A 15,804-nucleotide genomic window follows, 5' to 3' on the forward strand; every position below is an offset into this window, starting at 1 on the left:
GTTGGAGCTCTGGCTCTTTCCAGAGTCTGTCTCCCTCTTGTTTGATAGCACACAGGAGAGAATATTAAAGAGCTATAACTGTTCAGAGTTGTAAAACAAAATGTGTGCCATTGTAAGCTTATGCTAACAATATGAATTTTGAGCTCAGAGTTGGAAAAAGCTGCTACAGCACCACAGAGGGAGCCGCGGCCTGTTGCAAGGATGGAGGTTTGAGAGGGAGATCTTAATATAAGAACCAACACATCAAGACTGCTGGGGGAACACTTCTAGACACCAACACAGAACATTCTGAAAAAGACTCCCATGGCAGATAATTTCAAGGAACTGACAAGTGGGGTTGTATAAGTTCAAAAGTTTCTTTATAGCAAAGGAAGCAATCACCGAAGTGAAGACAACTTACAGAGTGTGGGGGTGGGGAGGTTTATGCCAAATGAATATTAGACAGGGGATTAATAGCTAGACTACAAATAGAAGTGCAGAAAAATCACACACACACACACACACACACACACACACACACACACACACACACACACACACTTTGTGGGGGCGCACTGAACATCCAGTCAGTTAATGGGCTATTGAACTGAGTAGGCAGGTCTCAAAACATTGATGGCCAGTCAACAGTTGAGAAAGACTTGAGTATCTTTAGCTATCAAGGAAATGCACATTAAAACTGCTTTAGATTCCATCCCACCCTAGTCAGAAAGGCTATCATCAAGAAAACAAAGGATAACAAGTGCTGCTGAGGTTGTGGGGAAGGAGGAACCTTTATTGACTGTTGGTAGAAATCGATGTAGAGGCCCCTCAGCAACCTAAATACAGAGCTGCCGTGTGATTCAGCTCATTCTTGGTTATGTACGCAAAGGTCTCTGAAGTCAACAAACCGTGTTTATTGCTGGGATAGTCACAGTAGCCAAGATATGGAAGCAGTCCAGATCTCCTTTGGCAGAATATATAACAATACAAACATACACATACATATATACACATGAATATAAGCACACAATGGAATTGTATTCAGCTGTGAAGAATAACAAGGTGACACTTGAGGAAGCACGTGTGTTTGTGTGGGGGATGAAGAGAGAGGAGGTAGAGGAGGTAGAGGGAGAGGAGCAGAAAGGGGATTACAAGAGGGGGAAGGAAGGGAAGCACTGGGTGAAGTTTCCAACTAGAGGATGATGGAGAAATTGGGGGAGGGAGGAGGATGAATGAGAAAAAGGTAAAATGGCGTATACTTATGAACATTCCACCCACTTTATTTATATGTTAACTTAATTTTTTTTAACTGAAGCAGACTTTCTCTGTGTAGCCCTGGTTGTCCTGGACTCGCTTTGTAGACCAGGTTGGCCTCGAACTCACAGAGATCTGCCTGCCTCTGCCTCCCAAGTGCTGGGATTAAAGGTGTGCGCCACCATCACCCGGCTAACTGAAAATGTAATTGAAAATAAAAAGAGGGAAGAGCAGCTACTGGAGAGGGGGTGCCTTCCCAGGTGTGCTGACAGCTGTGAGGCCAGCCCTGCCTCCAGGAAGGCAAGGCTGTAGAGAGCCTGAAGCGTGAGATTCTAGAGACTGAGATAAAAGCAGACAGAAAAGGGAGGAAAGGAGAAGCAGAGGAGGGTGAAGGGTGGAGGAGACTGTTCCCAACATGAAAACGGTGGGCTTGCCCAACCATAGCCCGAGAGACACTGCCAGCTTTGCCTGTTGGGCTGGGCGCAGCAGTGGTGCTGAGAGCGGAAGCAGCATTGCCTGCCAGTTGGCTGAGCGCACAGCTGGCCCTGAAGCCTGCAGGACCTTTTCTCCCTGGCCTTACTGAGTTGTGGGAACTGCTCCAACCTGAGGGAAACACCAGCACAGAAAGCTTGAGGAAGCAAACTGCAGGAGACGACCTGAGTTCTGACAGCTTGCCAGAGTGTGTGCTGCCTGACGTCATTGCACCAGCTCACTCACGGGAATTCTGACGTCATTGCACCGTCTCAGGCAAGGCTGTTGATGGAATAAATGACCTCATGTCAGGGGTCTGTGGAAACCCTCACAACCAGGGACATTCCTTGACTTTCTAGGTTTCAGTTTAGAGTGGAAACTTTAAGCAACGGCTTGTTCTAGATACTTAATGGAACTCAGAATTTCAGGGACAAGCTAATAGTTTAGAGATATGAAAACGGTCATGTGTATTTTGTTCATTTTCCTCATACTAGATTTGGGGTGCTTGTGGCTATTTCTAATATTTACAATGTGCTGCCCCTTCCCTGCTATCCTTTCCAGGGTGCCGCATTCATTTGAACGGGTCACAGCCTCAGACCTGCTCCATCCTGCAACCTCTCTGCATTTTTTGTTTATGAGCAGAATTCTTCTGAGCTGAGGAGAGCTCGATTCTGAATCCTGAACACAGTCCAGGAACAGGCAGGGAAGGGCTGGAGACAGCTTGCACTCACTCCAAAGGCATCCTTGCGAGCCAGTGTCAGGCTTCCTTCTGCTGTGAGATTATTGCATTCCTCCAGCAGAGGGCCTCCGTCCCGCATGGGAGAATCCAGAGCCAGCCAGAAGGGGGAGTTGGGTTTCTCTAGCCATCGTCTATCAGGCACAGGGCTTCTTCACCTGGCGTAATGGATTTGCTTTCCAGTTTGAGCCATTACCTAAGGAGCACCTCATTAGCTGTCATCACTAGAATGTAGAATTTATGCTCTGTGTGTGTGTGTGTGTGTGTGTGTGTGTGTGTGTGTGTGTGTGTGTTACTTGCATATCAATGGCACAAAATATATATTTGAGCGCTTGGATTCGTGTTTGTTCTTTCCTCTGAGTCACTTCTGCTTTACAGAGCTTGTATTTCTTCTGACCTATGGGGTAACAGAGCATGTGGAAAGCTCCCCGCTTGTCCTCTGGCCAGGTCTTGACCTGAGCAAGCCCTTTCACTTCTATGTAAGCTAGACTGTTGGATTATTTCTGTGCTTCTGTAACTCTATAAATAGTTCATTCTGCAAAAAGGACATGGGAGATGCCCCAAATGACCAGGTCCTGTCTGTGGCCTCCCCAGTTATAGGATTTAGCTTTGCTGTCCTTGCTCAAGGTCTAATTTCCACAATGGCAAAGCAGTTCTTTATGGGGGTCTACCAGAACCTCCCCAGGGACACTGCCTCAGGCATGCCCTTATTTTGTCAGTTCAGAGTGCTGCCCTTTTTGTACACAGTGGGCATTTAATTGGTGATTTGGAAATAAAATTAGCTTCCATGACCATTGCCTTTTAGCTGTAACTGTTTTCTCCCCTCTCCCTTCCCCCCAGAGCACCGAGCTTTAGCCCAGAACAGTGTGCATAGTTGGCCATAGACAGGAATCCCATACAAATGAGTGAAGGGGCAGGCAGAGTACATTGCGTCTCCCAGGGCCTATTCCCTAACTTTTGTTAATGTCTCCAGTGGACTTCCTTAAGCTACTTAGAGTCCTGAGCAAGGGCTTCTTTGTTTTATGCCACCACAAAGCTTCTGACCTGATAGCCTTCATCTGTGTGGGTGAGAGGGCCAGGGGAGTATTTACATCCTGGGCCAGTCAGCCATTATCTTAAAGTTCTTTTGAATGAGAGCTCTGGGAAGTCACATAGGTATAAGATATGAATCAGTCACCCTCGTGGCTGGTGCTTGTATCTTACAGAAGCCACATTTTTATCTCACACCTTTGCATGATTTAAAATGCCACCCAAATGAGAGCCGGCTACCTTGAGCATCTGTCACAGCCTGCTGAGGCTGGCTGACAGTCTTGCACCTGCTGACCTGTTCCATGGCATTTTGGAAAGATGAGATGTGTTCTAATGAGCCTGTTATAAATACCGCTGAGTTATGTCATAGATGGTGGCAGTGCTCAGTGTAAAGGAAATGGCTGGGAGATGTTCCCAGCCAAAGAGGCCAGGCCCAGCATTCCAAGGGAACAAGTAGGGCCTGGGTATATTAGCTAGGATGTTCTAGAGAGTGATTTGTCCCCAGTGAAATATGTTGCTAGCCGTGTCTTTGTGGAGCAGGAAGGATGATGAATGGACTGTGCTCTGATCAAACAGAGGAAGCCCAGGCACAGTCAGTACACAGTGGCCCTCAGAGAGGGCTTTGGCCCTTTGCTTCTTTTGTCAGTTCAGGGTTGGAGGGTTCATGTGGTAGACTTACTAGACTTTCTGTTCTGAAAGATGAGAAGTGATTAGGTGAGGCTGCCCCTCCTCTGTCATACCATTCCTCTTCATCCACACTGCATGCAGTGTCTTGCTCATGTCCTTAACCTGCCCAGTGTTGTCATCTCCCTTTTAAATGACCATACACATTCCAGGACTACTCTAGGGGCCTCTGTGAGTGTGAAAATAGACTCCTGTGCGCTCTTTGCCTCAGAACTAAGTTTTAGGTTTTTATCTCCTTGAGAAAATTTGTTTTGGTCTACAACACACACACACACACACACACACACACACACACACACACACACACACACACAATCATCAGTTGCTCAAAGGCAGACAGGTATATGTAGAATAATCATTTGCTTGAATTCTAGCCAACAGCTTCTCTATAGATAAAATGCATTGAAATCTATGTATAAAATATCAAATAATGCATGCCTGATGGAAACCTTGTCAAATTCTGTGTGCACACAGGAACTTGACAAGAGGAGTCGGGAGATTTAGGGAGCTTCTCAGAGCAGTGGAGACGAGAACCACACAGAACCTGCGCATGGTAAGTGGGGCTGGCCTTTGGCCACCAGGCATTTGGCTTACACGGCACGTGTCCACACAGACTCTGGATATGCAGTACCTGTCCGCTTTAAGCGTGCACTTCAGTGTTTTGGCGCATTTCATATTTAGTTTCAGAACATTGTAACCACTCCCCAACAAAACCCCAAACTCAATAGTGGTTCATTCCCATTCTTTTATTCCCCTAGTTTTTGACAATCACTAATTACGTCTCTGTCACTATGGGTTAGCCTAGTTTGAACATTCCGCATAGAGTTATGTACTGTAGTCTTTTGTGATTGGTCCCCTTCATTTAGCATCAGTATGTTTAAGATTCTTCCATGTTGCCTCAGAATTTTCTTTCATTGCCAAAAATATTCTGTTTTATGAATCTGTCCTAAAGGCCTTCTTCACCCAGCCCTCTTCAGCTGATGGGTACATGGGTTGTTATGGCCAGTGCTTCTGTGAGAACATCTGTGTACAGGTTATGAGTGGGCACATGTCTTCTTTCTTCCTCTGTTTAGAACAGTATGAGGAGATTATGTTTCCCAGAGTTGCCACCCACTTTACATTCACACCAGCAGTTTTGAGGATTCTGCTTTCTCCACAGCCTAACTAGCGCGTGTTGTCATCTTTTTATTTGTAGCCATCTTAGTGAGTACCTAGTGAGTCCACAGCAGGACATGCAGGTGAGGTCCTGAGTACTGGCTGTCTGCATAAGGACATGCCCGTCAAGCCTGCGAAGGCCCAGTGCTCATTGTACTAATAAATGTCCTGTCACAATTAATATACAGCCCTATATAAACCTGCAGTTTCCTTTATCTCTTATCACCCATGTTTGTCCTTAATTGTGGTTGAGAATGTTCATTTGGACAAGGCTAAGAGATTCATATCATGGGAAATACAGGGAAAGCTTCATTTGGGCATCTCCAAGGTTTTAGGATGTAGAGATATGATTTATGGGCCTAGGTAGCTACATGGAAGGCTTTTCTAGAATATGTTGTTAAACTAAATAAGTAGCTTTGCACACACACACTTTTCATCAAGACTTCGCTGATAAGGTCTTGATATTTATATTTTATATTTGTTTTTTATTTATTTATATATTTATCTGAATATATTATTATATAATACATTTTATTTCTTTTATACCTTTTTATTTATAAATTTTATTTATAATATATTTTATAAATTCAGACAAAGCAGTTTGACTTTTTTAGGGCCCTTTAAAGCATAAGAACCAAAAATAAATAAATAAATAAATAAAGCATAAGAACCTGCAATTACATACATGAAATTTTTTGCTAGATAGCTTTTCTCTCACATTCACTTATCCTCAGGATCCCATCAGGGTTTTCAGCTGCTCAATTTGAATTGCTTTAGAAGTACACTGCGAAGGGCAGTGTTTAAAAGTGGAGCATTTCTGCTGACCCTCATAGATAGATAGGTAGATAGATAGATAGATAGATAGATAGATAGATAGATATTCTTCCATTGTTTTTTTGAGGTAACCAGAGCCTACTCAGGTCTGTGTGGTGGCTGGCATTGCCATTGGACATTTCAGCCATGATCTGGAGCTGTTAGTGTGAGGGGGACATGCCCCACATGATCTGGAGCTGTTAGTGTGAGGGGGACATGCCCCACATGATCTGGAGCTGTTAGCGTGAGGGGGACGTACCCCACTTTGCTCTCTGCTGTAGGGACTTGACCATTCCTACTCCATTGAGTGCTGAACTGAGGAGTGCATTGGAATGATCTGAGGAGCTGTGGCCTTAGTTTTAGTCAAGTGCTCTGCCAATAGTGTACATTCCTAACTCCACTGAGGAGGAATGCTGAACAAATGCTTGCCCTCACCTACAAGCTCCAGCATCCCAGTGGAGCAGGTCTGCTGCAGGGCCAAGGAATCCATTTTATAACTACAGGATTCTTTTTACTCTGGGTGATAACTGCAGTTGTATGATGTATTTATGAGATGGTAAAGATGTTTTTGTGAACTTAAGATTTGATGTGAAAGCATAGCAGAAAGGGATTTAAAAGTATATTCATAGCATTCACTCCTAGACTTTCCCAAAGAATTTAAACAAAATTTCAAACACAAACTGGAATATGAAGGTTCATAACAGCACCATTTCTAATAGCCAAAAACTGGAAACAAGCTGAATGAATGGACAAAATGGGGCGTGTCCATCTTGTTCAACAATAAAGGGGGTGGATCCTAATAACTAACAACAGCACTGATGAATCTTGAACATATTGCACTATGTGAAGGAAATTGATCACAGAAGACCCATATTGTATGCATTCTATGAGATCTTCTAGATAGCAAATCCATAAAGACAGAAAACATATTAGTTGTTCTCAGGGTTTGAGATGGGCCTGGGGGGTGAGAATCTACCGCTTAAAAAGTAAAGGGCTTCACTTTGGGGTAACGAAAATGTCCTGGAACTAGAGGGTGGTCAGGATTGCACAACCTTGTGAGTGTACTCACTGCCATTGGATTGTACCCTAAAAACAGTCTCACTGCGGATGGGGGTTGGGAGAGCTGAAAGAGATGGGGGCAGAGGGGGTACTCTTTATTCATTTTTTAAACGTTTATCTCACGGTCATAGTGAGTGGAGGGTGGTTTTGACGGCTGCAGCCTAGCAGAAGCCATTAGCACATATGACTGCAGTGAGAGCAAAGGGAGGCAGTAATGGAGGGCCCAGGGACACAGCTCAGGTACTGTTTAGGTCCTGGAAATTATGTTCTTATGAGATCTTTACCGATGGCTCCATTGGGGATGATCTGGATGCATTTAGTTTCATGCTTTTACAGACATTTAAAGACAGTGGCTTCTCCGCGGGAATAATAAATGGGTAAATTTGCCTTTACCCAGTGGGTCTCAGAAGCCACCAAGCTAATGATTGGGTTACATTTAAGTTTCCTTGGGGAATTTTAAGAAGCTTCATATGGATGCAGCCTAACAAAGTTCTCTTTTGAACACATTTATTTTAGAAGCTCATTCTCAGGGAGCATCAGCATGTTGTGTCTTTCAAAGAGCTTGGAACCTGATGGAAAACACTCTGCTTGTAGCTCTGGGTGACTGTGGATTGACTATCCTGGAATGCAGAGATTCTGTTTGAAAGTGGGGTGCAGGGCGATGTGCACATGTGTGTGCGCATGCGTGCGTATCAATATTCCTTTATCAACAAGACCCTTCTTAGTATATACATACCTCTTGTGTATCGCTTGGGGTGATGTTCTAGGCACTGGCGTGCAGAGGACTCAAGAAAGCATTTTAACCTACACTGGCAGGCGGAGAAAGTCTGGTGGTTTCTGGATTTTCACAGGGAGGTAGCAGATAGCCACCAGCTTTGTAGAAAGCCCTTTCTTTCCAGAAGCTGCAGCTCCCACTTTGCCTTCCCTGTTACACAAAGCAAACTTCTGAGCTTCTAGGTCCTGTATGCACAGGAAGTAGGGCACCCCACTCCCCAACTGCTGCATCCTGTGGTGGTGGCCTGTGACTAAGGGTGCTGGTTCTTCCAGGGTCCGTAGTGTATATGGACATGCTGAGATTGAAGTTGAGTCATGGATTTTCTCTGGTTTTGAGCTGTAGCAAGCATCTGTCACAGGGTGATGAAAACACCTCAGTTCATCCAGGAGCTCTTAGAAAAGGCTTAGAGCTACGTGTGTAGTTATTTTAGGTCTAAAACCTGTTTAGTGTTTGATGTAGACAGGGCATCACTGCAAGTGCATGAAACTTCTTAAACAACTGTTCATGGGCCTGGAGAAGGGTTCAGTGGTTAAGGGCAGGTACTGCTCCTGCAGAGGACTGGAATTCAATTCCCAGACCCACCCATGTCAGGTGCCTTACAACCCCCAGCTCCATGGGGATTCAAAGCTCCTGGCTTCACCTGCATTCATGTATACGTATCCCCCTACACACTTATTCATAATTAAAATAAAAATAAATATTTTTAAAGTGTTCAGATGTCTTAGCATATTATATTTTCCTTTGCCATCCATGGATCTTGTCTCTTACATGGCGACAGCTGATAGAAGGTAATGATGGCACAGATGCCTTAGAACAGGTCAGCAATCATGCTGCTCTCCCTTGTGTTTCCAGACAATAGCCAGGCAGCTGGCAGAAATCTTGTTACGGGGCATGTGTGAGCAGAGCTACTGGAACCCTCTAGAGGACCCTCCCTGCCAGTCACCTCTGGATGACCCTCTCCGGAAAGGAGCCAACACCAAAACCTACACCCTCCCTCGCAGAGCCCGTGTCTACTCAGGAGAGAAGTATGGGACTTGATGTCCTCACCTGGGGACCCCGGGATGGGAAGGGGCTGTGGGAACGTTGAAGGGCTGGGACAGAAGCAGAGGCCGGCTCGCCCATGGGAAGTCAGGTGAGCGCGCTCAACAAGCGGTTCAGCAGAGACACTTCACCCTGCTCCTAGCTCCAGCAGAAGTCCACATGAGTGAGTACCCTCTCCTCTCAGTGCTGGGCCTCCTGCTCAGCTCTCCCCTGTCTGTGTCGCTCTGTGGGATTCTCTCTCCATTTATCACAAGATCCCCAGCACCACGCAGCAGTCAGCAGCCACTGTCAATAGGCACAGCCAGTAGGCATTTGTTTCTTCAGTAATTTCTCCATCTTTTTTTTTAAATCTTGTTTTTAGCCAAACTGAGTATAAGGACAACAAATAATTTGCCAGTGGTTGGAAGGAGATGTCATTTTAGAGCATCTTCACTTTTGTAAGATTTTAATTTGGGACCTGGCTTCCTTAGAGGAAAATGGGTCAGGGGGCTTCTGCCTTGTTAGACCTGGACCTTGCCTGAGCTGAGGAGAGGATGGAGAGGTAAGGGGAGGGGCTGGGAGAAGGTCACTCATCTCCACACTGCCCCTTAGAGCCCTTAGCCTCCCTCTTGGCCCTGTTGCTCAAGCACAAGGCCTGTTGGCTTTTCCAAATCTCTGCAGAGAAAAGAGGTGTTACTGAATGATGTGGGGGACCTCTTCAGTGATATCACATGACAGGGTGCTAAGAAACTACACGTGGCTGCTTTAGGAGTGCTGGAGAGCACAGTAGGGGACAGGCCACCTGGCTTCTGGCTCCTTCGGTGACATCTGAAAACCATGTTGCATCTTCTGAGGGGCCAGTTTTCTCAGGCCGGCTGCTGATTGTCCCTGTGCAGACTCCTGGCTTTTCTTTCTCTCCTCATCATCTTATTCTGTTCGCATTTCTTATGTGGACAAGGGACTGCATCCCTGGCTTTTTCCTGGGACTTACCTAATTTAGTTTTGATCTTCACTTTTCCAGCCAAGCTGAACCTGATTTACTGACTGCTTCCTCCTCATCCTTGTCTTGATTCATGAAACACCTGTTCTGGCACTGTGACGTGCCAACTCCCTCAGGAGGGGATATCTAAAAGCAGATTTAAGATTTAAATTTTAAGTGATTTTTACATCTTCAAAACAAAGTCTAGGTTTATTTCCCACTTTGGAAGCCTCTGAATAGCCCAGGTACCAGGTATGTAAAGGGTATATCGGTCACTCCTTCTCATTAGTGGCACCTGGAGTTCTGTCCCAGTGTGGCCCTACCTCAGAGACAGAAACTCTCATAGGTCACTGGTCTCTTTGGTATTTCCTAAGCATTGGCTTTCTTACTCTTGTGACACTACTTCCTATCAGTGTAAGTAGAATTCTGGGAGGTGGTGCTACACCATGTTACAAGCTTCATTTCATACAGACACACATGAGCTGTTTGATTTCTACCTGTTCTATTGGCTGTAACTCACATACTGTCCAGCTCACTGACTTGCAGTGTACATCCATTGGCTTCCAGTACATACGTGGTTATGGATGCATCACCCAAGTTAGGCTGAAAGTACTACTCTAAAGGTGATACCCAGGACTTCTTAGCTGTCACCCCTGCTCCAGTTCTTTAAGTTTCTATGCAGTTTTAATCCACTTGCTCATTTCTGCCAGAAACATTTTTAAAAGCACTGGGATTTTTATAAGAATTGCCTTGAATTTGTGACTTGTGAACCAGTGCAGATAGTCCTGGCATCTGAACAGTGTTGTACCTTCTGGTCTGTGAGTGAGAGGTGGCTATTTACTTATACTTTTAAAAAATGCCAGGCTGTCGTGGCATGTCTTTAATCCCAGAACTCGGGAGGCAGAGGCAGGCGGATCTCTGAGTTCAAGGCCAACCTAGTCTATGTAGTGAGTTCCAGGACAGCCAGGGCTACACAGAGAAACCCTGTCTCGAAAAAAGCCAGCCCCGTCCCCCGCCCAAAAATCACCTCAGCGATAATTCATAGTTTCCAAGGTGTAAATGTGTGGTTTTTTTGTTAGATGTATTTCTAATTTTTTGGCAATGTATGTGTACAAGTCTTTTTTTTTTCCCCCTTTGCTTTGGAAGGGGATGTGTCCTGTTTAGTTTTGATTGTAAAGGATACAATCTAGAGTCATTTGGGAAGAGGGTACCTTAATTGAGGAATTACCCAGATCAACCTGGTCTACGGGCATACCTATGGGGCAGTGTCTTGATGACTAATTTATACAGGAGGGCCTCTCCCACTGTTGTAGCACCATCCCTATGCAGGTGGACATGAACTTAGGTAACCATGAGCATGTGAGAGAGTGAACCAGAGAACAAGCCGGCAAGCAGCAGTTCCCTGTAGTTCCTGTCTCCAGTTCCTTCCTTGAGTTCCTGCCTTGACTTTCCTCTTTGTTGGAGTGTGACCTAGGAGTTGTAAGATGAAATAAACCCTTTTCTCCTTAAGTTGCTTTTGATCATGGTTGGTTTTGGTTTTGTTGTTTTTTAATCACAGCAACAGAGAAACAACTATTACAGTGGTCAGAGCACATCGTGAAGGAGTCAGTTATTTCCTTCCACCATGTGGATTCCAGGGTAGAAACACTGCAGTTCATAGCGCACGTGAACTGTGTGTTATGTTCAGAACAAAGGTGGCCTCATAGGCAGGCCCAGAAGGGCAGCGAGGCCTACAGCGGACCACCCTTCCCCTCTCTAGCCAGGATTGTCAGCATTTATGTGCTCAGAATTCAGGTCCTCTGGCTTGGTGGCAAGTGCTTTTTCCTGATGAATCATTTCAAAATAAATAAGTGAAAGCATTATTCCCCAATGATCATGAACTGTGTATTCATTTACATCTAACTTTTGTCTAGTGTTGGATGTGAATAATTCACACATACTTTTCCATGTGCCAGTAGTTTATTTTCAGTGCTGTGTGCTATTCTGTTTTATAAATATCAGTATTCCAGTCTGTTCCTTTATGGCCAATTGAGTTATTTCCCTGTTCTGTTTGGGACTAATAGAACCTGTATATGTGTCTCTCATATATATTCATGTGTGTTTAAGCTAGTTTTTTTTCCATCCTTGTTTAAAAAAAAAACATGTTCAATGGCTTGGATAATTACATGTATATTAGACTAGAAAATTAGCACAAATAAAGTAGAAGATTAAAAGCCACCATTGTACCTTCAAGTAGTCAGTGAGAAGGTATTAAATGAGCACCCTTGGATGCAGGCTTTGGGGTGACTTCCCTGGTAGACAGAGGAGGAGGAGGCAATCTCTGTTGAGTGAACCTTTAGGTCTGGGCCTCCCAGTGGGTCATGCAGAGGTTTTGGAAAGGCAAGGAACGTCACAGGATCAGGATGACTTTTGTTGGCTGAGCTCCTTGGTCTCCCCACATTCCCTTTGGAGTCATTGTGCAGAGAGGCCTGCCCCTCCAGGGATGCAGGAATCCCGTCCGCTCCCTAGGGATGTAAGATGACAAGCCACATGGGACTTACCTGATCCCTGCATTGAGGATCCTCACAGACCTGGACTGACCTGATGCAGCACTTTTCCTCTTTGCCATAAGGAAGTTGCTGACCCATATGAGTTGACAGAAAAGGGAAGAGTTGTGGGGAGGGCCATGCCGTCCTCAGGCTGGACCAGCTGAGCCCTGGTCAAGCTGCTCTCAATTACTAATTGAAATCGCCTTCTTTCTCTGAGGTCCTTAGCTAGATTGTGGAGTTGATGAAGCTTCCTGTAGGTAGAGAGCTCAGGACCACTCCTGCAGCCACACAGAGTCACCACAGTGACTCTCAGGGGCCACTGTCTTTACACAGCCACTTCCTCATGGCAAAAGCCCCAGCTGAGAAGAAAGCTAAGATGCAGTTGGGTACAGTTGACTTTGTTTGTTTTCACTTCTTCTAACACATGTATACAACAGGAGAACATTTTGTGTAAAAAACTTAACCTGGCAGACCTAGAAAAAAGCACTGTAACTGTCAGTGCCTTGAGGACCCTCCTTCCCTGTGTCCTACAAAACTGCAAGATACTCTGATGAGTTTATCCAAACGAAAGAGCTGCATGACTTGTCTGAAGGTCCTCCCTGGAGCTGGTGGCATGGCGAGGCTAAGCCTGTGAGCTTCCCGCCCTCAGCCTCTCCTCATGCCGCCTGGGTCTTAGGAGCTGGTCTCGTGGTCTGATGGTCCCCTTTGTCCCTTACGCTGTCCTTCGTGCAACTCCCTGTGGATCTAACCCTGAGTCTTCATACTCTCCAGAACGGAGCCCAGGGCACTCCAGGGTCTGTCTCAGAGAAGGAAACGTCACAAAAGGAAGACCCCGATACTCCCCACCCTGAGCTCTTCCTTGTATGAGCAAGGCAGAGAGGAGGTGACCTCAAATGGGTCTGGAAGGTTTATCAGTTCCCCGGCGGCATTCCAGCAAGGGTTTCAGGCCTGTCTCCTGTAGTTCTCTGCCTCTTCCACCTTTTGCTCCCAGCCCAAGAGCTTCCCAGAGCCCATCCGCCTGCCATACAGAGCGGGCCCAGGAAACGGAATTAGATGCAGTTAATGCGTTGCTTGTTAGCAACTCTGGTAAAAATAACACAACCTAGCATTTAAGCAGACTGGGTGGCTCAAATGGAATTTGGAGATTATCCATGGTCGGAATTGGCTGGCGTTAAGTCATAATTAGCATGGCCTGGGCTCTCTCTTTTCAATTAGTCTGAACAATGCAGGACTAGCTGGCCATTAAAAAATGTTTCAGGCTTCTGCTTTGTTTACAAGGTCCCAATTGCATGTGAGCATGGCCAGGGTGTCAGGAAATAATCAGAAGTGTTCTGTGTTCTGAAAAACCAGATACGACAAGCTGACTCCCCAAAGTAGCTTTGGCTCCAGGCCTGTAGTCCAACTGCCTTGCTGAAGGCCATGCGGTAGCAAACCCCAGAGTCCTACAGGAGGACCGAGCACTGCACTTTCTGTGTTACTTCCAGTGTTCTCTGCAGCAGTAGGAATGTTGCCGATGCTTCAACGAGAACAAGGATTTATAATTATCTGGAAATTGTGGGATTTTGCCTTTTTGGTTATTGTTCCTAGGAAGGTATAAATTTAGTCCTCATTCAGTCATCTTGAGAATAGGCAGTGGTTTGTTTTGGTTTTGGTTTTTAAAAAATAATTTATTTAATTTCTGTTTTATATGCATTGGTGTAAGCGTGTCAGATCTCTTGGAATTGGAATTACAGCCAGTTGTGAGCTGCCATGTGGGTGCTGGGTATTGAAACTGGGTCCTTTGGATGAACAGACAGTGCTCTTAACCATGGAACAATCTCTCCAGCCCCAGTTTGTTGTTAACCAAGCTTATTTTTATTTATTATAAACCTCTTTTCAAAAAGGTTTTTTTTGATAACATGCAGAATTCTACTGTAAAGTGCAGACCGAGGTTTAGAGGAAAGAAGGAGAGAGGGGCTGCATGTTCATTTTTATTTATTTATTTTTATTTTATGTGCATTGTATGTCTATGGGTGTCAGATTTTGGAGTTACAGACAGTTGTGAGCTGCCGTGTGGGTGCTGGGAATTGAACCCAGGTCCTCTGGAAGAACAGTCAGTGATCCCAACTGCTGAGCCATCTCTCACAGAACCAAAACATAGGCTAGGGGGGTGGGGGGGTGGGGGGGTGTTTGGGTTTTTATTTTTTCCTAAACCTCAGCAACATTTAGCTTAAAAGCTTTTTGTTATAATCCAAGATTTTAGATTCAGCCAAATACCATGAGATAGATGAACAAGACAGCTCGTGCATGCTGCCCCAGAATGAAGTGTGTGTTTAATTAAGATAGCTCACAAATTCCTTCAGTGATAGGAAGGTTGATCAGGCTCTGCAGGTGCTCCCAATCTTGTCTTTCATCAGAATGACAAAATAAGATGCAGTGGCTAAGATGAGGGAGGCGGCTAAGATGAGGGAGGTGGAAGATGAGTGCCATCTAGTGCCATGTGTACCCTTGTGTAACGAGCTCTATTATTACATTGTTGTTTTGGATTGGTTTCATGTTCTGTCTCTGTAATCGGTGCATGCATTATTTGGGCTTTTAAGTTGGGTTTTTACCATTTTATCTCACCTGTCTGCTTGCCATTAAAATGTAAAGTTGAAATGTATTAATTCCACAGATTGCCATAGAAATGAGCAAACTGACTCGTGTCCAAATTACATGGTGTTTTTCATGGATTCTGTATAAAAATCGAGACACTTTTATCATTGCATTTGCTTGTATCTCTTGTTATTTTAAAACTGCTGTATACCAAAGTTGGTTTTCTTTATACAGCATTTTTTGTCCTCAAGAAAATACTGAAGAGGCGCTGCTGTTACTGCTCATTAGTGAATCTATGGTAAGTGGAATGCAGTTTTCATTGTTCTTTCCCCAGGCCCAAGAGCCCCGTTCTTGTTGTGGTCACTCCGTCATTATGATGATTTTTGGCCTAGAGAAAAATGTTCCAGAAGGAATGCCTGAGTGGAAGGAGAAGCAGCGGTGCTTTAACAAAGAAAGATGTCTGACTCCTTGGACAACTGGCATGTTCCCTGGTCACCCTGAGCCCTACAGCAGCAGGAAGGGCTCTTGGTTTATCATCCATCTGCCAACTGTGACTGGACATTAGCACTTTCACGTATAAGGAAACTGGGTGAAAATGGTCCCCAAAGGAGTTTGTCAGGGAGAGCAGCCCCAGAGTGGTGTCTTCCTAGTGTGCTGGGTGTGAAGACGATGCTGGGACGGATCACCTGTGGTACATCCGGCTCTGCTTTCCTGCCAGGAGCTGGATGGAACTTGCCAGTGCTCTCAC

At 45.2% G+C, this 15,804-nt stretch overlaps 1 protein-coding gene across 4 annotated transcripts in view; it reads left to right on the forward strand.

The window, feature by feature from the left end:
- The window catches only part of TTC7B (tetratricopeptide repeat domain 7B), a 204,657-nt gene that overhangs the window by 84,032 nt on the left and 104,821 nt on the right, over positions 1 to 15,804 (forward strand). For all 4 annotated transcript variants that reach the window (XM_084792571.1, XM_084792568.1, XM_084792569.1 and 1 more), the window contains 3 exons: positions 4,628 to 4,706; positions 8,808 to 8,980; positions 15,291 to 15,354. In XM_084792571.1, coding sequence (XP_084648697.1) covers positions 4,628 to 4,706; positions 8,808 to 8,980; positions 15,291 to 15,354 — 316 coding nt within the window. The remainder of the gene's footprint in view (positions 1 to 4,627; positions 4,707 to 8,807; positions 8,981 to 15,290; positions 15,355 to 15,804) is intronic.

This window comes from Acomys minous (genome assembly GCF_964271855.1).
Source record: "Acomys minous genome assembly, chromosome: 8".
Classification (NCBI taxonomy): Eukaryota; Metazoa; Chordata; class Mammalia; order Rodentia; family Muridae; genus Acomys; species Acomys minous.